Source organism: Pseudorca crassidens, chromosome 12, assembly GCF_039906515.1.
Source record: "Pseudorca crassidens isolate mPseCra1 chromosome 12, mPseCra1.hap1, whole genome shotgun sequence".
In the NCBI taxonomy this organism is placed as follows: domain Eukaryota; kingdom Metazoa; phylum Chordata; class Mammalia; order Artiodactyla; family Delphinidae; genus Pseudorca; species Pseudorca crassidens.
In genome coordinates, this window is record NC_090307.1 from 42016878 (window position 1) to 42040687 (window position 23810).

At 41.3% G+C, this 23810-nt stretch overlaps 1 protein-coding gene and 1 long non-coding RNA gene across 6 annotated transcripts; one reads left to right on the forward strand and one right to left on the reverse strand.

The window, feature by feature from the left end:
- The first annotated feature begins 1394 nt into the window (after positions 1-1394).
- On the forward strand, positions 1395-8828 carry LOC137203355 (zinc finger protein 396-like). Of its 4 annotated transcripts, none has more exons than XR_010933056.1 (5): positions 1395-1506; positions 3697-4187; positions 4458-4602; positions 5507-6656; positions 8355-8828. XR_010933056.1 is itself a non-coding variant. In XM_067699335.1 (5 exons), exons 2-5 carry the CDS (start codon positions 3768-3770, stop codon positions 6621-6623), a joined length of 969 nt encoding a protein of 322 aa, XP_067555436.1. In that variant the 5' UTR covers positions 1395-1506; positions 3697-3767; the 3' UTR covers positions 6624-7948. The 4 variants fall into 4 exon arrangements, 3 of the variants coding, with proteins under 3 accessions (XP_067555436.1, XP_067555434.1, XP_067555435.1); XM_067699335.1 differs by lacking the exon at positions 8355-8828 and having other exon boundaries at positions 5507-5848; positions 6562-7948; XM_067699333.1 differs by lacking the exon at positions 8355-8828 and having other exon boundaries at positions 5507-7948.
- On the reverse strand, positions 5439-23625 carry LOC137203358 (uncharacterized). 2 transcript variants are annotated; one of them, XR_010933059.1, is made up of 4 exons: positions 23489-23625; positions 20227-20327; positions 18468-18508; positions 5439-5636 (listed from the first exon to the last, which is right to left on the reverse strand). It is a non-coding gene; the product is annotated as an uncharacterized lncRNA (long non-coding RNA). The 2 variants fall into 2 exon arrangements; XR_010933058.1 differs by lacking the exon at positions 18468-18508.
- Positions 23626-23810: the final 185 nt, after the last annotated feature.

Sequence of the window (23810 nt, forward strand, 5' to 3'; positions counted from 1 at the left end):
CTCTAGGAGCACAGGCTTCAGTAGTTGTGGCACACAGGCTCAGCAGTTGTGGCTCGCGGGCTCTAGAGCGCAGGCTCAGTAGTGTGGCGCACGGGCTTAGTTGCTCCGTGGCACGTGGGATCTTCCTGGACCAGGGCTCAAACCCATGTCCCCTGCATTAGCAGGCGGATTCTTAACCACTGCGCCACCAGGGAAGCCCAGAAGCCTCCCTTTTTTAAAAGAAACTTTAGGTTCTTGGGTCCAGCTATTTGGTAGAATCCTAGCTGATGTACTCACTTCTGACTTCCTGCCAAATCACATGGCTTTTCACAGTTCCTTATTCTCCTTGCAGCTTTTGACTGCTGTCCATTTTTTCCTTAAACCACCTTCTATGACTTCACACCACTGCCAAGATTGCCCTTGAGGATCTGTTTCAGATTCCTCATTGCCTTGAGTCATTTAACCTACCCACCATCACCATAAATACATTCCCTTGTACAATTTTGGGTTGTCTTGCTATTTGTGTTAGCAATTAACTCAACAAAAAATCTTATCCCATGAAATACCGCTGTAGAAGCAAGAATTTCTTCAAAAAAATAAATTCTTCAAATTTAATAACATTGTAGGTTAATTAAGATGCAAGTTTCTCCACTAATCCCCTAGGTCTGGCATAGACTGAGTAAACCAGCCTTTTCTCTCATCACTTCAGACTTCATTACTAATATACCTTTCTTTTTTATTTGTTTGCTCATACCAAAAGGGTTTTTTTCTTCTTATTGTCGTTTATTAATTTTCAAGCATTGCTGTCCTCTCCCTGATTCCCTACTTCCCTCTATATTTCCAAGAGTCCCTAGGGAAAGTGGGTGGAGGAGGGAGCCAATATGTGGGGCTGTGGCCTTGTAGCTCAGTTAGCCTCAAATTTATTTTTAAATTTACTCAAGATTATCTGAGGACATATATATGTATATATTAGTGCCAAAATATGTGCGTGCGCGGGTTCACACCTTTTCAAGGGCCATTAGGTTCTCGTGAAAACATGGGGTGAGGATGGGAGGGTCAAACACATTTCTTACGACGATACTTGGAGCGTAGCCAGCCTCAGGAGCGCAGATGGTATTACAGAAAGTTGTGCGTAGCGGTGGAAAGCCCGGGAGTCTCCTCCGTGACCTTGGCCAAGTCACAGAAACTTTGGGTTTATTCCCTGTAAAATGGGGATAACCGTACTGGCTTATCGAAAGAGTAAACGAAATAATGTAAGTAAAAGTACTCTGAGAAAAATAATGCTGGTTTCTTTGAACGGGGATCCCAAGCAGCTGGATTCCCATCCGTCGGTATTTCGCTCTTCCCCGCAGTCCAAGAGCTACCTCTCTGGAAGCCTGAGGCGCGGGCCTCGGCTCGTCTCCATGGCAACGTCTCCGGCATCCCGAGCCCCGCCCCCCCCCACCCGCCGCGAGGACCGGAAGCGTCCTGTTGGGCGCTTCCCCGGCTTCTCCCCCAAAACGCGGGGTCGTCCTTCCTAGGCCGGAGGTGAGAGTTGAGGTCTCTTCGCTCTGCTAGGCCTCTGGGAGAAGCGACCGGCACACGGGGGGATGGGGAAGGGATGGCCGCCGGCCTGGGGCCACCTCACGGGAGCCCCACCACCACTACTAGCACGCGCCCGCGCACCCCCTCTTCATACCCCTCCCCGCCCCCACCCCGGCTACCTCTTCCTCACGCCCCCGGCGCTTCCCCGCGGCCTCCACCTTGTCCCCGCACCTCCTGGCCTCTTACAACGCGTGCGTGCACCCCCTCTCCTTGTCCGGGTACCCTGCGGCGCCTGACCCCCGCCCCCGAATCCGACCTCCTCCCATCACCCTCCGCGCGCTTACCTGACCTCCCGCGCACCCTCCCCCCGCGCCCATTCTCCTCGTGTGGTCTCGCGGAGTCGGGTCCCCGTCCGGGAGCGGCGCCGTGTGGTGGAGGAAGGTGTCCCGGGACCGTCGGGAGCAGGCTCAGCAGAGGAGGTATTTCCAAGGGAGAGTCGGTCCCCTTGGGAAAGACCCCCGGATCTGGGACTCTGGGCGAAACCTCCCCTCCAGGGACCGGGTTCGATACGGACCCTCGCGCGGTGTTGGGGGTTTGGTCTCTTGCGTGGAACTGAGAGCAATTGTGGACCCGGCACAGACTCCGCTCTTGGTGCGGGAGACGCAAAGTGCGTCCCGGTGGCCACTCCTGCGACTTCCAGAGGATGCTTTAGCTTAGGGGCCCTCTGTGTAACTCCCTTAGACGGCTCCAGACACGTGGCCTCAAACCCCACCTGTCGCTCCGGTCTCGATCCCAGATTCGGTTCCGGCTCAGGATCATATGAGTCTGCTGCCTTTCTTTGCGCTGGGACCCCGGCCACCGGCTCTGGACCGCGCAGCACCGTAGAAGGTGTGGATGGCCTGAACTCAGACCCCAGCCCTGCTCCTTTGCCTTTGGTCTCGTTACCTGAGCTTGCCCTGGCGGGTTCCTCAACGTGGGGATGAAAAGAACCTTACAGGGCTTTTGTGGGGATTTAAATGAGTTTATATTTATTAAGATCCCTAAACGAGTGCTTAGCACATAGTAAATTCTCTGCGTTTCAGTTGTGGAGCACTGTATAAAGTTGTGTCATTTATTTGGTAACCTTGTCTTTCCCGGGCTACAATATAAGCTTTATGCAGCCGCAGGCTTTGTTCGGGTCACCGCCATATCTTCAGTGCCTAGAAGAGTTCTCGGTGAAGTGGGGAAAAAAATGGTAGAGAGGAAAAATAGGGGCACATATAACAGTTTAAATTAGCTGTCAGTTACTAGTGATACATATACTAAAATGCTACTAAGGAAAACGTCTTCCCACCCCCTTCCTGCTAACAAGCTAGCGATACTTGGAGAAATTGTTGCCCCCATACATCACTATGTTGCTGGTGACACTGTGATTTGATACAGCGTTTTCTATAATCTATTTGATAATACATAGCAAGATATTTGTCCCTTTTGCTTTGACCCCAGTAAGTCAAGTCCTTGGGACATCTTTGAAGGAAATAATTTGAAAGGAGAAAAATAGTATATTTTCTGAAAATGTGCTTCCTAGCATTGTTTATAATAGTAAAAATTAGAAACAGCCTAAATATTCTACAGTAAAGAGATAATTAAGTAAATAATATGGATGTCACAGATGAGCAGTAGACATGGACATGAAAAAATGGAAATACATTAAGATGGAGGAATATGCTTTTTTCTTTTGAATGGTCCCTTTAATGCCAAAGTAATATTGTTTTAAAAATTAGTAAGCATCGAAAAAAAAATCTATGCAAAAGTACTTCTCTCGTGAGACTGTTCCTTAGAGCTCCTTGCAGCAGTCTAGAAAAAATTAACTGGCTCTTCGAGGCTGACCCAGAGTCATAACTTTCCTCAGCCTTCCCTTATTTCTGTTCTCCAGGAGCTCCTCTGCAACACTGGCTGAACTCTTATTGTGATATTTAGTCAGCCTCACGTGCATGATTTTCAGAATAAATTGCAAATTACTCATGTATATAAATTAATGCCTCTGAGCTCTTTGATTCTCTTAGAGAAGGAAGTGTTCTTTGAAAGCATGGTTTATGTTAAGATTAAGGGCAGCACTTTCTGTACAGTCTTTATGTTTCTAATCTTAGTTGTATCCTTCTAAGAAGCATTTGTCTCTGTCTTGTTTCCACTTGTCTCTTTAATCATATTTAGGAGTGTCCATAAGGAGAGTTTCACCTTCTTGAAGATTAAAGCCCAGCAGTTCTGAGCTATTCCTAGTCCAAATGTCTGCAAAATTGAGAGAGACATCAAAACTCCTTCCACAAACTTCAGGGGACCCTGACTGCATTCTGGTAATGAAGGTGGAAGAGGGAGGGCAGGCCTCTAATATGGTCTCCAGCCGCCACTGGAGCAGCTACTACAGCTCAGAGACCTACCGCCAGCGGTTCAGGCAGTTTGACTACCAAGAGTCATCTGGGCCCCGAGAGGCTCTGAGCCGGCTCCGCGAGCTGTGCTGTCAGTGGCTGAGGCCAGAGGTGCATAGCAAGGAGCAGATCCTGGAGCTGCTGGTGCTGGAGCAGTTCCTAGCCATGTTGCCTGAGGAGCTGCAGGCCTGGTTTGAAGAGAACCGACCAGAGAGTGGAGAGGAAGCCGTGGTGATGCTGGAGGAGCTGGAGAAAGAGCATGACAGGGCGGCTGAACAGGTGAGAAGGGGCTGTGGGCATGAGGGACAAGGCTGAGTCAGGAGCTCTGGCACATCACTGGGGTTAGAGCTCCCAAATTGTACTCCCACTCAGCACAACTAAATGTAGAGTGTGGTGAGTGGACTCCCAGCTGTGCCAGAAAACAGAATGCGCCTCTGCCTTTTTCCTCCCTTTTCCTGTGTCCCAGGATAGTTTCTTCTCTGTTATTTTATCTTCAAGTTCCAACCTGATTCCCTTCTTCAGCCTCAGTTAGTACCAAACTGTTTCTAGGTCTCTCTTGGACGAAATGAGGACATGCTTGCAAAGAAGCTATCAACTTGTGAAATCACTCAGGAGACACCACGTAGCCAGCTTAAGCCCACAAAAAAGCAACTGCAGTGGGCATCGAAGGAGCATCACACCTTAAGACAAAATGGTGAGGGGCAGGGTTCAGGTCATGGTTGGGGGGTGGGAAGGTGGCCTCTCAGCCCACCCATCACACACATCTAGGCTGCTTTCTGTAAGAGGTCTCCAATCTCCCCTCCTGCCTCCTGTTCCTGTGGGAACTTCCACCATTATATATCCTGCCAGTGCACTTTCTCAGTATTTTGTCCTCATTTCCTTCTCAGAGATTCTTATAATATCGTTCAGATTTTTGAATCCTTGACATCATCTCCATCCGGATTTTCAAACCTTTTTTTAAGCAGCATGGCCCTCTTCTCAATGAAATTTTATGCGGAGTTGCAATATATTAAACAGATGAAAACACAGCTACTCTGACTAAAGCAGGAACAAGCAGTGTCGTCCCACCTCTTCCGCCATCAGGCAGTCCCTGAGGCCCTTTTGAGGGACCCCCAAGGTCACAGTCTAAAGACTGATTCATTTATTTTTATAACTTTTGTTTATTGATACTCTTGTACTAAATCTTGCTTATTGCTACCCACTACCACATTTAATTCCTCTCCTTCAGTTGCTCCTCTGCTTCTCCAATAATTCCTCATCTTAGGCCCTTTCTTTTCTTCCAGACTTTTCTCAGTTTCTAATGTATCTTTTTACCCCTACCCACCATTCTACCTTTTGCACAGAGCTTTTCATCTTTTTTTTTTTAGAGCTTTTCATCTTTATAGTTGCCCGCCTCATCAGTATATAAATCTCTTTCACCTTTTGATCTTCTCAGTGTTTTCTGCCTTACCCTCTCCATCCTCCACATTGTGATGCTATATTTCAAACATGCCAGCTAAAAAATAGTCTATATATATTTCATTTGGATCATTCTATTTCGTTTTCCTTCCTTCTGGACAGAGAACTGGTTACATTTGCTTTTCCATGTATTATTTCAGATAGAGACACCGGAACTATAAATGTGAAATCAGCTTCAAGGCGAAAGACTTCTTCAGGCAAAGAACTGCATCACAAAGTTTCTAACACTCTTCAAATGAATGCTTCCCAGAGTTTCACATTTAGAGGAACCTGTGAACAAGATAGAAAGTTTGAAAGAAGACAGGGAAACCGTACTCGAAAAAAACAACACAAGTGTAATGAATGTGGGAAAGTCTTTACTCAGAGCTCAGCCCTTAATCTACATCAGAGGATCCACAGTGGAGAGAAACCTTATACATGTGACGTGTGTGCAAAGGCTTTCAGCCGAAGTGCAATCCTGATTCAACATCGAAGAACCCACACTGGGGAGAAACCCTTCAAATGTCATGATTGTGGGAAAGCCTTTAGTCAGAGCTCGAATCTTTTCAGACATAGGAAAAAACATACTAGAGAGAAAGTCCCATCAGTGCTGTGAGGGAGTCAAACCATTTATTGAGAACTTTTTCAACAGGGGAGCAGACACAAGGCACCAATACTCCTTTAGCATAAATCGGTAGTTTCAGTGGGCACCAATTTCCTTTGAAAGGTTGTAAAAGCCACAGGAGAGAATGTAGAATATTTTCTGTCAGCATTGTTTGCTTTTCTGTACAGTGTCAGTTCAGACGATTGAGATTCTAAAGCTTAAATCGGATTTCCATCCCTAGTGCAACTCTTGAAAAGATACTCTCAGACATGTTCTACTGTTTCCGTTATTAACACAAATAATGAACTAGTATGTTCCTTTTTAGACAAGTACATTTTCCCTGTTGAGAAGGAGTGTGTGAGTTAGTATATAAGTGGGTATTCTCCATTTCATTATTTGCACATTGGAGTTACTAGACCAAAGATTAAATCAGTTTTTTAAAAAAATTTCCTGGAAATTCTCTGGCAGTCCAGTGGTTAGGACTCCACACTTTCACTGCTGCAGGCCTGGATTCAGTCCCTCATCAGGGAACTAATATCCTCCAAGTCACGTGGCGTGGCCAAAAATAATAATAATAAAATATAATAAATTTCCTGTTTTATTTTCTGTTACCAGATTCAAAATATGAGAATAAGATTGAGGAGACCCAAAAGAATATGTACCTCAAGACCTAAGCTGAAATGTCCAGGGTCGTTGTTAGGAAGCAGGTGAGTAAAGGGACTTTACTCGTCTCTTACAAAAACCTGAGAACGTACATACTGTTTTGTTTCAATTTTTAAAATTGAGGTTTAGTTGATGTATAATATCATCTATACGTACTGTTGATGATACTAAGTAATTTCCTGTGTAGGAAAAAAAAAATTATCTCCTTTACAATTTATATTGGAAATATCTCAGTGAAAGCATTAAGATTTGCTCTACGTGTCTTTAGGAAGTGGCCTAAACATGATGAGTGTTCTAATAATGAACAGTTATCTGTGGGTGCTTATATAAAGTTGATGATCACCTTAACATAAAGTAATAAGGAAGATGAAGAAAAGATTGTCCAAATGAGACTGATGTTACCTGGTAAGTGCAGCACATAATGGAGAACTGTACTTACCTGGAAATGGGAACCCTTAACAGCTGGTGACTATCCTTCAGAGTTCTTCATGGCCTCTGTTCTGGCATAAATCAGCTGTGAACATGTTTCAGGCATCCCAGGACAACCTTTTCAGGGTCTTATGCATTCTTAGTAAATGAGTTTCTAGACAATTTATCATGATGTTAAGACCTTGGATTTTGATACTCTTGTACAAATGAGAAAATCACTAAAGTTCAATTTAAAGAGTCCATTGAGTTTAACCCACATTTAATTCAATCAGATTCTCTTGTTTAAAAAGTAAATGACTGGTATTTTTTTTAAGTATTCTGACAATATATAACATAATGTCCCCCTTTCCAGGGATTCTTAATAAAACTCTGTATGTATTACAAGAATACATGGATTGTCGTGTCTCCCATGGTGCCACCGTTACCCAATATGGAGGCAACCATGAGAAATGAAAGTCCTTAGAAGAAGGGAGGATAGGCCTCATGGTGAACTTTGTACCTCATGAAGGGTAAACATTTCATTATCAGAAAATCCAGTCATATCTAGTGCTTGGAGTAACTCCTGAGACAAATGTGGGATTACATGCTCTGCTTAGTTAGAATATTGATAAATATTAGATTAGTAAGGGGAGAGGAGAATACAAATTTTAATTTTAGAATTTTCTGATAGTGATTATACTTTGTAGCTCTAGTAAATATGAATGAGTATTGAGTTTTGTACATTTTCATTTATTAAAAATGTAGGAGTCTTTTTATTTGGGTCTCATTCTTTTTGTAATTAAAGAGAGGAACAAGCCATCTATTAAAGCAGCAAATGCCTCAAAAGATACATGTATTGTGAATTACTGCTTAATCATGGAAAGTTTTTTGGGTGCTATGTGAATAAAATGACAGAATCTAAATCAAGTATTCTGAGGGAAGCGTCTTTCTTCACTTGCTTCTGCCATAAACTTTGCAAGATTACATTGTCTTCAGTGTGAATAATCTGAACTTCTCCACCAGACAGTGATGTGAATCATATCATCTTAGAATAACGAATCATTAAAGGGTGTCGCTGAGTACTCTAAGTTATCTTGCACTTACACAGGTCTCCTAATAAGTAGAAGGTGCTAGTTTATCTAACTAGAGAATTAATATGACTTGGTATAACCTTGATAAAATTAGCATATTAGCACCCCATCAAACTGATTAATTTCCACAGATAGTAAATACTCCAAAATGAAATTGGTGTTTTTTAAATGAATTTCACTTCATCTGAGCCTTTATTATTATCTCTAATCCTATGTTCCCTCTTTTTCTCCCATTCTCTTCAGAGACCAGGTCAGATGTTTGTCACTGTCCTTGAAACTTCCTGTATCAGGAATGCTTCTGGATACAAAATCCACCTTTGGTGGCTTAAACAAATTAGACTTTGCAACCAGAAATCTGGAGGCGAGTGGCTGCTGGCTGTCAATCGGCAGCTGAACAATGACTTGTCTGGCTGCTGTCTCTGCACTTCTTTGGGCCTTTCCTTCATACTTATTTTCTCAGATATGCAAGAGAGCTGTCTCAGCTCTGGGAATGGCATTTGGGGTCAAGTCAGAGAGGAAGAGGGACTCCAGCCATGGCCATGTCCTCTACTAGGAAAAGGGAAAGCTTTCCAAGAAACCCTAGCAAAATTCTGCTTATGTTTCCTTGTTGCAGGTGTGTCTAGTAAAGCCAGTGTTTTCAACTCCTAGAGGGAAAGCAGCAGGGCAGATGGGGATTGGGAACCACACTGAGTCAGCCAACAGTGTTTGCCATACTCCTTCTTGGCCACTTTCCTTTTCATGAGCAGATGGCTATGATTTTGCCTCCTTCATTATCAATAAAAAAAAAAAAAAGATGAGAACTCCACCAAGTTTGTCAACTTACCTACATCTCACCCATCATTTCCTCTCCCCTTCCTTTCAGAATGAAAGAGGGGTCTCTCTTCTCTGGTCCCTCAGCATTCCTTCCCACCTCTGGAGGATGTTGGCTGCCATCAGTTATTCTCTTTTTTATTCATCCTTTTGCTTTCCTTCAGGATCCATCTCTTCAACATTCAAATATGCTGATGTGACTTTTCTAGCATATTCTTAAAAATTCAAGATGGTGGCTAATCCCTGAGTCGGGGGGAGCAAAATGGCCCTTAGTTTTGCCTCCTTCATATGCATCCATCTCTTTCAAACACAGTGATCTTTCTAAAACATAAATTTGATCATGTACCCTCCTTGCTTAAAACACAAGCCACCCATTGCTTTTTTTCCCCCCTTTGGCCAAGCCGCAAGTCTTGCAGTATCTTAGTTCCCCCACCGGGATTGAACCTGGGCCCTCAGCAGTGAAAGCATGGAGTCCTAACCACTGGACCGCCAGGGATTTCCCCCCATTGCTTTTAATATAAAATCAGAACTCCTAAACAAGGTTTTTGAGGCTTTTCATGATGTGACCACAGTTTACCATTTCAGCTTTCTCTTTTGTTACTGCCTCCTTAATACTCTATGCCAAGGACATTCTGAATTAGAAGTCCTCCTGCCTCTGGGCCTTTGTATGTGTTCCTTTTAAACTCTTATCCAGCTTCTGCACTTTATCTTAACTCCTGTGTATTCTTCAGGTTTTAGCTTAAATGCCACTTCTTCCAGGAAGCCTACTGTAACATCCTAAGAATAGGTTGGGACCACCTCCACACCTTTCTGTTGATTCCATAGTAATCTGTTCTCACCCTGGCATTACATTTATCACATGAAATACGGTATTTTTAAAATATCAAACTACAGTCGGCCATAAAAAAGAACAAAATAATGTCATTTGCAGCAACATGGATGGACCTGGAGATTGTCATAGTGAAGTAAGTCAGACAGAGAAAGGCAAATATCATATGCTGCTTATATGTGGAATCTAAAAAAAAAAAAAATGGTACAGTTGAATTTATTTACAGAAGTAGAGTCACAGATGTAGAACTTATGGTTACCAGGGGGGAAGTGTCAGGGGAGGGATAAATTGGGAGATTGGGACTGACATATACACACTACTATATATAAAATAGATAACTAATAAGGACTTACTGTATAGCACAGGGAACTCTACTCAGGACTCTGTAATGACCTATACGGGAAAAGAATCTAAAAAAGAGTAGATATATGTATATGTATAACTGATTCACTTTGCTGTACAGCTGAAACTAACACAGCATTGTGAATCAACTATACTCCGATAATTTTTTTTTTTTTTTTTTTTTTGTGGTACACGGGCCTCTCACTGTTGTGGCCTCTCCCGTTGCGGAGCACAGGCTCCGGACGTGCAGGCTCAGTGGCCATAGGCTCACGGGCCTAGCCGCTCTGCAGCATGTGGGATCTTCCTGGACCAGGGCACGAACCCGTGTCCCCTGCATCGGCAGGCAGACTCTCAACCACTGCGCCACCAGGGAAAACCGCTCCAATAATTTTTAAAAGATAAAATATCAAACTGCAAATATGGCCCAAGGAAGAGGAGGAATGATACTTTGAGAAGAAAGAAGTCACGGAATAGTAAAAGAAAAAAAAAGCCCTCCTGATCCTGGGAATGGTGAGACAAAGAGAAGGTCAGACACAGGTGACGTTTCACCTCTGCAGAAATGCTGGAGGGGGTTGGGAGAGAACTTGAAAGGGGAGAAAGCTGGGCTTACTTGTCATTGAGTGCATTGGGGTGCATTGGGAAACAATTGCTCAACAGACTTCCTGTGCTCCAACACTGGACTATTGTAAAAATGGCAATACAGAGTTAGTGAAGAGTCTACCAGCTACCATGTGATTTCGAAAATATGTAGCCGTTCCCCCTACCTGATGGGGACCTTGGAAAGGAGCTGGTTGAACCACCTGGAGAATTGGGATCATTGGACAAAGTAACTTTGTGGAACTTGTGGCCAGAACTGTGAGTCTCAGCTACACCTTAGAGGGGTGGCTAGAGCCAAGGTGGAGGCAAATCATGAAGGAAGGGATACTGGCCTCCTGCCTCACCAGAACAGATCACTTAACTGCTGCAGGTTTGGTGAGCAAGCACCTCAGACTAGCTGCCCAGAATAGAAACCAGAGAGGCTCAGGAGGATGGCAAGGCCATCTGAGACCCAATCCACAGCACCACCTCACCACAGGGAATAGAAACTCTCTTCCCAGACATCTAGATGGCAGAGAAGGGCAGAGGGAGAAATAGCCGTGATAGGGAGTTGAACTTAAAATGGACTGAATAATTTAATTCAACTCTTTCATCACTACCACTCCCCACTCAATGGGGTGGGAATTCAAGAAGCAAAAACATCAGTTATAAAAAATAAGCTCCACTTTTCTTTTCAATGTGGTAGCTTTTTATCCACTAAATTGATACTATATCTACTCCTGTATTGACCTCACTATGCTATGTTTCTCCAGAGCATGAGCTGCTTCATTCACATGTTTCTCAAGCATCAGGCACAGTACATGCCCATAACAGGCACTCAAATATTTGTGAAATGAAAATATTTGCAAATCTTAAATGTGATGATATCCAGAATATGTAAAGAACACCTATAATTCAACAGGAAAAACAACAAAACTCAACCCATTTCAAAAATGGGCAAAAGACATGAATAGACATTTCTCCAAAGAAAATATATAAATGGCCAGTAAGTACAGGAAAAGATGTTCAGTATCACTAATCATTTGGGAAATGCAAATCAACACCTCAGTGATATACCACCTCACACCCATCATGCTGGCTGATTAAAAATACAAAAAATAACAAGTGTTGGCAAGGATGTGGAGAAACTGGAACCCTTGTGCACTGCTGATGGGAATGTAAAATGGTACAGCCACTGTGGAAAACAGTTTGGTGGTTCCTCAAAAAGCTAAACATAGAATTACCACATGGTATGGCAATTCCACTCCTGGTATATACCCCAAAGAATTGAAAGCATGGACTCAAACCAATACTTGTACACTCATGTTCATAGCAGCATTATTTACAACAGCCAAAAAGTGGAAACAACCCATCTGTTCATCAATAAATAAATGGGTAAGCAAAAATATGGTATACACATACAATTGGAATATCATTTAACGTTAAAAAGCAATGAAATTCTGATACGGGTATCCCCCGCTTTTCAAAAGTTCACTTTACACCACTTCGCTTTTACGAAAGACCTACATTAGTACAGGTTTTTCCCACTATCTGAAAGTAGAGTGTTCCTATGAAACTTTTCATAAGCCGAAATGGTGTAAAGCAAAGAAGCAGTTACCGTAGACACAGCTCTAAGCTATGGCGGTTTCATGCTGAGATGCTGAGAGTCGTTCTCCAGGAAGGAGCTTGGCAGTGCCACTCTAGCTGCTTGGGCTGCTTGCTGCCTCTGTAACAGCTTGCCACCAAAACAAAGGCTGAATGCTATCATTGCTTTTTGCCTTTTTCCTTAAAAGTGAAAATCCTCCTCAGATTTATTTCAGTTAGTGAAAACAGGTACAGGTATCCTCTGCTTTTTGAAAGTTTGCTTTCCATCACTTCACTTTTATGAAAGACCTACATTAGTACCTATTTAACGGTCTGTAATAGAGGCAGTATGCTCCCCAAACGGCAAGACTGGCACAGCCAAGCTCCTTCCCTGGAACTACACCAAGCATCTCAGCATCAAGCTGCCATAGCTTTGAACTGTGTCTGTGAGCATATGTGCTTTATCTTGATTTATTTCACGTATCCGTCAGCAAGATGTAAAGTAATCGATTCTTTGCTTTACACCATTTCGGCTTCCGAAAGGTTTCATAGAAACTCCCTGCTATGGGATAGCAGAGGAAACTTGTACATGCTACAACATGAATGAACCTTGAAAACATGCTAAGTGAAATAAGCCAGACAAAAAAGGATGAATATTGTATGATTCTACTTACATGAGGTATCTAGAATAGGCAGATTCATAGAGACAAAGTAGAATAGTGGTTACCAGGGCTGGGGGGAGAGAGGAATGAGGAGTTGTTTAATGGGTACAGAGATTCTGTTTAGGGTGATAAAAAAGTTCTGGAAATGGATAATTGTGATGGCTGTACAACATTATAAATGTACTTAATGCCACTGAATTGTACACTTAAAAATGGTTAAAATGGTAAACTTTATGTATATTTTACCACAAGAGCATTGGAGGAAACAAAAAGGAAATCACTTTTCTATAATCCTGTCCTAATAACATTTATATTCTAGTAAAAAAAAAAAGGAATAATAATAATAAGAAACTCTATGGAATGCTGAAAAGCAGAAGATCTGGAAGATAAAATCCAGACGAGTGTTTGGTGAAGGGACTAACAAATAATTTTCTCTTTGCCACTAACACTTAGGACAGGCAATGATGAGACTATCCCAGCAGCCCTAAAAGAAGATTTGAATGGACTATATGGGCTACGAATCCTGGATGGCTAGTAAATAATATTAAAATTAGTTATAATTTCCATCTTGGATTCAATGTATTTCCTTATATAAAGCCATATGCTAAGTTAATTACTTTATTGATTCCTGAAATTTTAAGCTAATGGATGTATCTTACTAGCTGGCTCTTTTAATCATACTTGTGTTTGAACTTAGCTCAGATTAACTGGTTTGTCTTCAAATGAAGGATTATTTTTATTCAAAGACTACAAAGACATTGAGTGGCAGCTAAACTAAGGAACTCTACTGTCAGAGCTAATGATCAGCCAGGTAGACATCTGCAGTCTTTTCCTATGCAGCTTTGCTGGCTCCAGTCTTTTGAAGAAGGAGTTGTCAGGATTCTAGGTAGAATATCTCCAGCTGGACATGTCAGTGAGGCTGCATCAGAACTGAGTTAGTCCATTAAATTTTACTTTTGATTCATTGCCTATTAGCAGTCTTGTCACCTAGGTGTTTTACAGTTTGATTTTTTAAAATATTCATTCAACCCCAAATGATTACTCTAAGCCAATTATGATAATCCGATTCCACTTGCAAGTAATTTTGATTTAGGAACAGGCATATCACTCAATTTGGACCAATGAGACATTAGGGGAAGCCCGCTGCATGGCTTCTGGAAAAGTTTGCTTTCTTCTAAAAAAGAGACATAGGGACTTCCCTGGCAGTCCAGTGGTTAAGGCTCTGCACTTCCACTGCAGGGGGCGAGGGTTTAATCCCTGGTTGGAGAACCAAAATCCCACATGCTGCGCAGCGCGGTCAAAAAAAAAAAGAGAGACATGAAGAAGAGATGATGCTTTTCTATCTCCAGATGTTGTTGTGACTGGTTATGACAGCAGGCAGTGCTGCAACAGCTGGAAGATGAAGCAGACCCATGTGGAGGAAGGAGCCAAGAGTACTACAGACAAACAGGACTGAAGCCCTGAGGTAACAAGTTTTTTTTTTTTTTCCTGAGGTACCATTCCTTTAAATACTTATATTAGAAGAGACAAAAGACTTAAAATCAGTGATCTGATTATCTACCTTAAGAAGCCAGGAAATGGGACTTCCCTGATGGCGCAGTGGTTAGGAGTCTGCCTGCCAATGCAGGGGACAGAGGTTTGATCCCTGGTCCAGGAAGATCCCACATGCCAAGAGGCAAATAGGCCCGTGCGCCACAACTGCTGAGCCTGTGCTCTATAGCCCGTGAGCCACAACTACTGAGGCCCTGACACCTGGAGCCCGTGCTCTGCAACAAGAGAGGAAACTGCAATGAGAAGACCGCGCACCACAATGAAGAGGGGCCCCCGCTCACCGCAACTAGAGAAAGCCCGTGCACAGCAACAAAGACCCAACGCAGCCAAAAATTAATTAAAGAAAAAAAAAAGTAGAAGAAGTCAGGGAAAAAACAAAAGAGCAATTTAAAACTAAAGTAAGCCAAAGGGGGAAAATGATCAGAATAAAAACAGAGGCTCTGGTTCTAGGCAAGATGGAGTAAGTACACTCCAACCTGTCTCTCTCTAAAGAGAGATTCCCACAGAATCCTGGACAGAAAGCATGGAACTTTCATGCTGAGGACTCCTCAATGTAAATAATAGCAAGCAGACTGGGGAAGAGGACTAGAATTTCAAGTTCCACTGAATTTACCCTTTTTCCCTTTTGGTATCACCTGGCCTGGACTCAAAGGGAGCCTGAAACCCTGAAGTGCACACAGAGAAGAACTCCAAGAGAGGTGTTCTGTGTCTGGCCCAAGGGATGGGAAAGGGGCTTCTAAGGGTCCAGAAAATAGGGGAAATCCCGCATCTTTTTTTTTCCTTCAACTTCTCTCCCTATGGCAGTGGCAGTGGCAGCAGCAGCAGCACAGCAATGGCAGGGGTAACAGGGAAGTCACCTTCAACTAAGAGAGAGGGGAACCCTTCACTCTGATCAGAGGAGCTTTGGTCCCAAGAGCATGGTGCCAATCCCCATTACTTTTATTCTCTTGGTGTCCTATCACTCCTTTGACCAGGATGCAGATGTAGTTGAGAGGAGTAAATATCAGAGCAAGGAAAATAAAACCCCAGCTTTCTAGCTGGAAGACTAGTAAGGGAGGCCTCAAGGAGTGAGAAAGTGTTGCATTTGTTGCAGAGACTAGAGAGATAAAGAGTAATTCCCACAAGTAGTGTATGAACTCCTCTGCTCACCTCTAAACTATGCATGCATGGATCTGACCCTAAACATCAGAGCACAGGCATTGCGAACTGAGCTACGGGGCAGACTACCGCCCAGAATCCAGACTGGCCACTGAGTGGCATACACATAGGACTAGAAATGTTTGGAAACTGAACTGACTTTGGAAAGCCCAAACAATGCAGATCAGACCTTGTAACCTGACCCTAACAAGGGCAGCTCCTTGCTAAAACAAACAAACAAGTCAACCTTCAACTTAGGGTTTAAATGATACCCAGAATCTGATAACATAATATTCAAAATATGCAGTATACAATGCAAAATTGTTAAGCACAGGAAGAACCAGACTATCTCAATTTGCAAAGAGAAAGAAAATCAAATTATATCAAGGCCTAGATGACATAGATTTTAGAGTTATCAGAAAAAGACCTTAATCAGATATTATAACCCTGCTTAGGAAGTAAGGGTGAATGAATGGAAAGACAGGAAACATCAGCAAAGAAACAGAAGGTATAAAGAAGACCCAAATGGAAATTTTAGTGCTGAAAAATACAACCAAAATAAAATATTCACTTGATGAGCTTAATGGAACAATGTAGATGACAGAGGAAATAGCTATAGATCAGTAAAAATCATCCAATTTAAACAACACAGAGAATAAAAGATTGAAAAACAGGAAAAAAAACCAGACAGTATAAAAAAAGAAAACCACAATCCAAAATCCTTAAGGAACACAGGCACAAAATTCCTCAACAAAATATTATCAAACTGAATCCAGCAATGTGTAAAAAGAATAAAACACCTGGACCAAGTGGGGTTTATCCCAGGACTATAAGGTTGACTCAGTATTCAAAATCAAAGAAACACACCAGATTAGTAGTTGCAAAGAGAAAACACCACATGGCCATATCAATTAATGCAGAAAGAGTGTTTGACAAAATTCACCACCCACTGATAAGAAAAAATAGGAACTTCCTCAAACTCATAAAGGACATCTATTAAAAAGCTAGAATTCACTACAAACCTATTAGAATGGCCAAAACCTGGAACACCAACAACACCAAATGCTGATGAGGATATGGAGCAACAGGAACTCTCACTCATTGGTGGTGGGAATGCAAAATTGTACAGATACATTGGAAGACAGTTCGGTAGTTTCTTACAGAACTAAACATACTCTCTTGCAAATGATATGACCGATAAGGGGTAAATATCCAAAATACATAAACAACTCATAGAACTCAACATCAAAAAAACAAACAACCCATTTTAAAAATGGGCAGAAGACCTGAACAGACATTTTCCCGAAGAGGACATTCAGTTGGCCAACAGGCACATGAAAAAAATGCTCAATATCGTTAATCATCAGGGAAATGCAAATTAAAACCACAATGAGATATCACCTCACACCTGTCAGAATGGCTATCATCAAATAGAACACAAATAACAAATGCTGGCCAGGAGGTGGATAAAAGGGGAACCTTGTACACTATTGATGGGAGTGCAAATTGGTGCAGCCACTGTGGAAAACAGTATGGAGATTTCTCAAAAAACTAAAAATAGAACTACCATATGACCCAGCAATTCCAGTTGTGGGTATGTATCCAAAAAAAAGAAAATATTAATTCGAAAAGATAATTGCAGTATATCCAGACAATGGAATACTATTTGGGGCTAAAAAAGAGATGAGCTGTCAAGACAAGAAAAGGCATGGAGAAACGTTAAATACATATTACTAAGTGAAAGAAGCCAACCTGAAAAGACTATATACAGTATGGTTCCAACTGTATGACATTCTGGAAAAGGCAAAACTATGGAGACAGTAAAAAGTTGCCAGGGGTGGAGGAGAGTAGAGAGATGAATAGCCAGAGCACAGAGGATTTCAGGGCAATGAAAATACTCTTTATGATATTATAATGATGGTTATATGACATTATACATTTGTCCAAACCCATAGAATGTACAACACCAAGCGTGAACCCTAAGGTAGACTATGGACTTTGGGAGATTATGATGTGTCAATGTAGGTTCATCCTTGGTTTAAATATATATATATATATATATATATATATATATATATATATATATATATATACCATTCTGGTGAGTGATGTTGGTAATGAGAGAGGCTATGCATGTGTAGGGGCAGGGGATATCTTTTTCTCAATTTTGTTGTAAACCTAAAACTGCTCCAAAAATAGTCTTTACATAAAGCAAAAAAACGAAACCAAACAAACAAAAACCTCTAGAATTAAGATCATACTTAATTGTGAAAGACTGAATACTTTTTCCCCTAAGAGATATCTACTCTCTCCTCTCCTACTCAGTATTGAATTGGAAGTCCTAGACAGTACAATAAGGCAAAGGAAAAGAAATCAAAATAATACAGATTGGAAATTAAATAAATTTTCCCTATTCACAGATAACATGATTATCTCCATAGGAAATTTCACTGACTCTATAAAAACTCTTCAAAATGCTAATGATGGAGTTATGATGGTTAATTTTATGTGTCAGCTTGATTGAGCTAAGGGATGCCCAGATACCTGGTAAAACCTTATTTCTGGGTGTTCCTGTGAAGGTATTTCCAGAAGAGATTAGCATTTGAATCAGTAGATTAAGTAAAGAAGTTCACCCTTGTATTGGGAGTTTGGGATCAGCAGAGGCAAACTATTATATATGGAATGGATAAACAACAAGGTCCTCCTGTACATCACAGGGAAATATTCAAAATCCTGTGATAAACCATAATGGAAAAGAACATGAAAAAGAATGTACCTATGTAATTGAATCACTTTGCTGTACAACAGAAATTAACACAACATTGTAAGTCAACTACACTTCAATAAAATAAAAAAGAAGTTCACCTTCACCAGTATGGGTGGGCATCATCCAATCTCTTGAGGACCTGAAAAGGCAAAGGATGGGCATATTTGCTCTCTCTGCTTGAACTGAGACATCCATTTTTTCCTGCCTCTCAGACATCAGCCAGAATGAATTACATCTCCAACTTTCCGGATTCCCCAGTTTACAGATAGAAGATTGTGGAACTTCTTAGCCTTCATAACTGTAAGGCAACTTCTAGAACATATCTTAGATAGATAGATACAGATATATGGATATATATCCTGTTGGTTCTGTTTCTCTGGAGAACCTTGACTAATACAGGAATTTATCAAGGTTCTAGGATACAAGTCAATACACAAAAATCAATGATATTTATAAATACAGCTGTGAATAACTGGATATTTTAAAATATCATTTTAAATAGCTCCAAAAATCAGTTAATGCTCACAAATAAATTGAATAAAACATGGGCAGGATCTACACACTGAAATATACAAAATGCTGATGAATAAAATCAAAGAAAATTTAAATGGAGAGATATAATGTGTATCCATGGATTGATAGACTCAATATGATTAACATGCCAGTTGTCCATAAAATTGATCAATAGATTTAAAGCAATTCTGACAGAATTCAGTAGGATATTTTGTGTAGATATAGGCAAGCTAATTCTAAAAGTTTTATGGAATGCTAAATATATATATATATATACCTAAAATAATTTTGAAAAGAAAAACAAAGTTGGAGGACTCACACTACCAGATTTTAAACAATTATTATAAAGTTATAGTAATCAAAGATGTGGTATTGAGATAGACACAGAGATCAATGTAACATATTAGAGAGTTCAGAAAAAGATCCACACAAATATGGCTAACTGATTTTTTTTTTTTATAAAGATGGAGGGCTTCCTTGGTGGTGCAGTGGTTAAGAATCCACCTGCCAATGCAGGGGACACGGGTTCAAGCCCTGGTCCGGGAAGATTCCATATGCCATGGAGCAACTGAGCCTGTGCGCCACAGCTACTGAGCCTGCCTTCTAGAGCCCTCGAGCCAAAACTACTGAGCCCGTGTGCCACAACTACTGAAGCCTGCATGCCTGGAGCCCGTGCTCCACAACAAGAGAAGCCACCACAATGAGAAGCCTGAGCACTGCAATGAAGAGTAGCCCCTCCTCGCCGCACTAGAGAAAGCCCACGCACAGCAACGAAAACCCAATGCAGCCAAAAATAAATTTTAAAAAAAAAGATGGAAATGCAATGCAATAAAAACAAAACCTTTTTATCAAATAGAACAACTGGACATCTATATGGAAACAGACATATACACAAACTCTCAACCTATAATTCATACCTTATATAAAAATTAATGTAATATAAATCATACATCTAATATTAAATGTAAAAATATAAAACTTTTAGAAGAAAACATGAGAGAATCTTCAGGTCCTGGTGTTAGGAATTCTTAGCTATGGCACCAAAAGGACTAGCCATAAAATTTTAAAATGGATAAATTGGAGTTCATCAAAATTAAACATTTTTCTCTGTGAAACACACTATTAAAAGAATATAGAGATAGATATAATTTTTAATAGTGCTTTTCCAGATTCATACTTTATGTACCAAATATTGATTTTGGCTCAATATTTCTTTCTTTTTTTCACTTTTTAAAATTCAATGTATTCAAACTAAAAAAAGCAAAAATCATATATATTAGCTCCAGCTTCTATAACAAAATACTATAAACCGGGTGGCTTAAATAACAGGAATTTAGTTCTTACAGTTCTGGAGGTTGGGAAATCCAAGGTCAAGGTGCCAGCTGATTTGGTTCCCAGGTGAGGGCTCTCTTCCTGTCTTGCAGGTGGCCATCTTCTTGCCTTGTCTTCACATGGTGGAGAGACAGAGGAAGCAAACTCTCTACATCTCTTTTTATAAGGGAACTAATCCCATTGTGGAGGCCCCACTCTCATGACCATATCTAACCTAATTACCTCCCAAAGGGCCCATCTTCAAATACCATCACACTGTGGGTTAAGGCTTCAACGTGTGAGTTTGGGAGGCGGGCACAAATATTCAGTCCATAATACTATATGACCCAGCAATTCCACTTCTAGATATTTACTCTAGAGAGATAAAAACTATGGTCACACAAAAGCATGTCCATTAGTATTTATAGTAGCTCTATTCAAAATCGCCCAAATCTGGAATCAACCCAAAAGTCCTTCGATGGATGAATGGATAAACAAACTGACATCTACAGTAAAATACTACTCAGCAATAAAATGAAATGCACTATTGAGACATGCAACAACATAGATGAATCTCAAAGGTAGTATGTTTGATGAAAGTTATGTAAAAGGTTAAATACTTTATGATTCCATTTGTATTACATCGTGTAAAAGTCATTGATGGATTATAAATCAGTGGTTGCCATGGGTTAGGGAGTAGGAAAGTTGTGAGTACATCTTGAGGGAGTTTTGTGGAATGATAGAACTATCCTGTATCATGATTTTGGTGGTAGTTTTACAATCTGTACATGTTTTAAAACTCCTGGAGCTATCTGCTAAAACAGAACTAATTTTACCGTATATTAATTTCTTTTAAAAGGAGCAGAACTCTATGAAATAGAAAACAAAAGTAATAGAGCAAATGAACCCAAAAGTTGTTACTTTGAAAGATTAATAAAATTGATAAACTTCAAGCAAAACTGAAAAAGAAACAAGAGTATCAATTTCAGGAATGAAAAAGGGGACATCACTACTGATCCTGTAGACAGGATATTAAGGAAATATTATGAACAACTTTATGCTAATACATCTGACAACTTACATGAATTAGATAAATTTCTTGAAATACACAAACTACTGCCCCTTACATCTCATTGACCAGAACAGAATCATTTGGCCATTCCTAGCCATTAGGAAGGCAAAGTGAATACATGGCAAAGAGAAACAGAGAAGTCATGGATGGCTTAGCTCAATCACAACTTATTGTCTATGGGCTGGGCACAGTGTTGGGCCCCCAAAATCAAAAAAATGAGGGGCGTATTAGAAGTAAGGGGGAGTGCTTTATGTAGGAAGCTAACAGTGCCTGCCACAGTTACCTTTTTAGTCACTTGCAATGAAAAGATTCCTGGTGCAGTGCATTTATTAGCTAAAATGGAATATTTAACCAGTGTACTTTAAGTGCCCAGAGGGAGATACTTTTGAGCTGAGGAGAAGGTATGAGAGCTCCAAAATAATTGTTAGAGAAAATCCTAGAAAAGATAATTTTGGGATGAAATATGGTAACACCAAATCTGAAGGTCTGTGTTTTTGTTCAGCATGAAAACTTTTCTTACTCCACTTCCTCGCTCTCGGGGTGCCTCCGTTCCCCTTCAGCATACTAATTCATTTAGGTGCCCCTGCTGGTATTCTTTTTTTTTTTTCCTGCTGGTATTCTTAAGCGCTTTTACTGTAGCACTTCTACATTGTCTTGTAAATTCTTGTTTTCTATGTCTATCTCCTTGTTTTCTATGTCTATCTCCTGAACGAGACGGTAATGTTAAAAGAGGGAATCATGACTTCATTTTAATCATTTCTAGGTCTCTGGAACTCAGCCAGGTAGCATCTGTCTGCTTTTGTTTGTTTGTTTGCTTTTAATTTTTACCATTAATTAATGGATGAGATGCTTTCAAGGCAAGGTTAAAAGATTTGGCTGGTAAAGAAACAACAAGCCGTTTTTAGATTTAGATTATTACTTACAGAGACAAAGCAAGAGTAGCCAAAGGTTTCAGCTCCCCATGAGCTTTTGTCTCACACACCAAAAGGATGACACCAAAACAACAGTTGGGTGACTGCAACCTGAGATGTGGGACCCCTTGTTGCTGAGGGGCTAATGCCATACTGCGTATCTAAACCTGTGTATAATCTGCAGCTGTACTCTAGGCTGGTGAGGCAGAAAGCCTCATCACAACCTGGGAAGCCTGGAGAAACTTCCCTGACAGCCTCCTGGGAGGACAGGGAGCTGAGTGGCAAGTGGCCTATAGCAGCTCCTCATGAGCCTCTCATGTTCCAGGGGGATCACAAGGTGTTCTGCCAAGACTCAGGTCAGCTGCAGCACAAGCCTCGTCTCTGTGGCCTCTGTAGCTATGTGCAAGGTCGTCAGGCACTGGCACGGAGCTATTCCCTACACTCAGGTTGCCCAGAGGATCATGATGCTCTATCTTTTTTGTTTTAAATAAATTTATTTATTTTTGGCTGCATTGGGTCTTTGTTGCTGCGCATGGTCTTTTCTCTAGTTGTGGAGAGTGGTGGCTTCTCTTGTGGAGCACGGGCTCTAGGTGCGCGGGCTTCAGTAGTTGTGGCCCTAGGGCTCTACAGCACAGGCTCAGTAGTCGTGGTGCACGGGCTCAGTTGCTCTGTGGCATGTGGGATGTGGGATCTTCCTAAACCAGGGCTTGAACCCGTGTCCCCTGCATTGGCAGGCGGATTCTTAACCACTGCACCATCAGGGAAGTCCTAGATCTTTAAGACTAGATCTTTAAGATAGCAACAGGGTCCACCATTCAGGAAAGAGCTCACATAGTGGGGCTCAGAAGGATGGTGTTTCAAAACCGGGGTTGGTAGTCCCTGCCCTCAAACGAGTAAATTAGAGAGGAAAACTTCATCGTGGTTACCATTTATTCTCTCAGAATTAGGAATGATAGAACGAATCCCAGGCAAAGGGTTTTGTAAAATTTTGCAACATTTTTAATCTCCCCAAGTATTTCTGTTTGATGTGTATCCTTTTAGTTTTCCAACATTAATTAGATGTAAAAAAAAAAGAACTCTTAAAGCAAAACAAAAATGCCTTGAGCTAGCTTTTAGAGTCACAGAAGAGAGAAAGGTTGGGAAGAGCAGCCAGGTAGGTTGGTGGCAGTAGGCAAGCAGGAGAGAAAAAAGTCTGGATTTCGGAAACTGCCTAAATGAAGAGAGAAGAGGCATCAGAAGTCGCAGGGGTTCTGGGGAGGCAAAGCTCTAGTCAGAGAGTAGAGTAATGCTATACCATCAGCTTCTAACTCACTTGCTCTCTCATTCATGAATCCAGCAGAGACTTGAGGGCTCTTTGCAAAGGACACTTTCCTGAAGGAGGCAGAAAGCTGAAGCCTGAGGATCTTGGAATGCTTCTGGAAGGCTGGACCTGCACTTCTAACACAGAACTTAAACAACAGGGCTCTTTTGTGTGGTTTCTGAGGCCTGACATGTGATCTAGCAAAGGCAGCAATCTGAGCAGCCCATGCTTCATTCATTTATTCAATAAATATTTATTGGGTTCTCTATGTACCAGGCAGTCAGCATCCTGGGACTACTAGGTGGGGATACTGTGGTGAACAAGACAGGCAAGG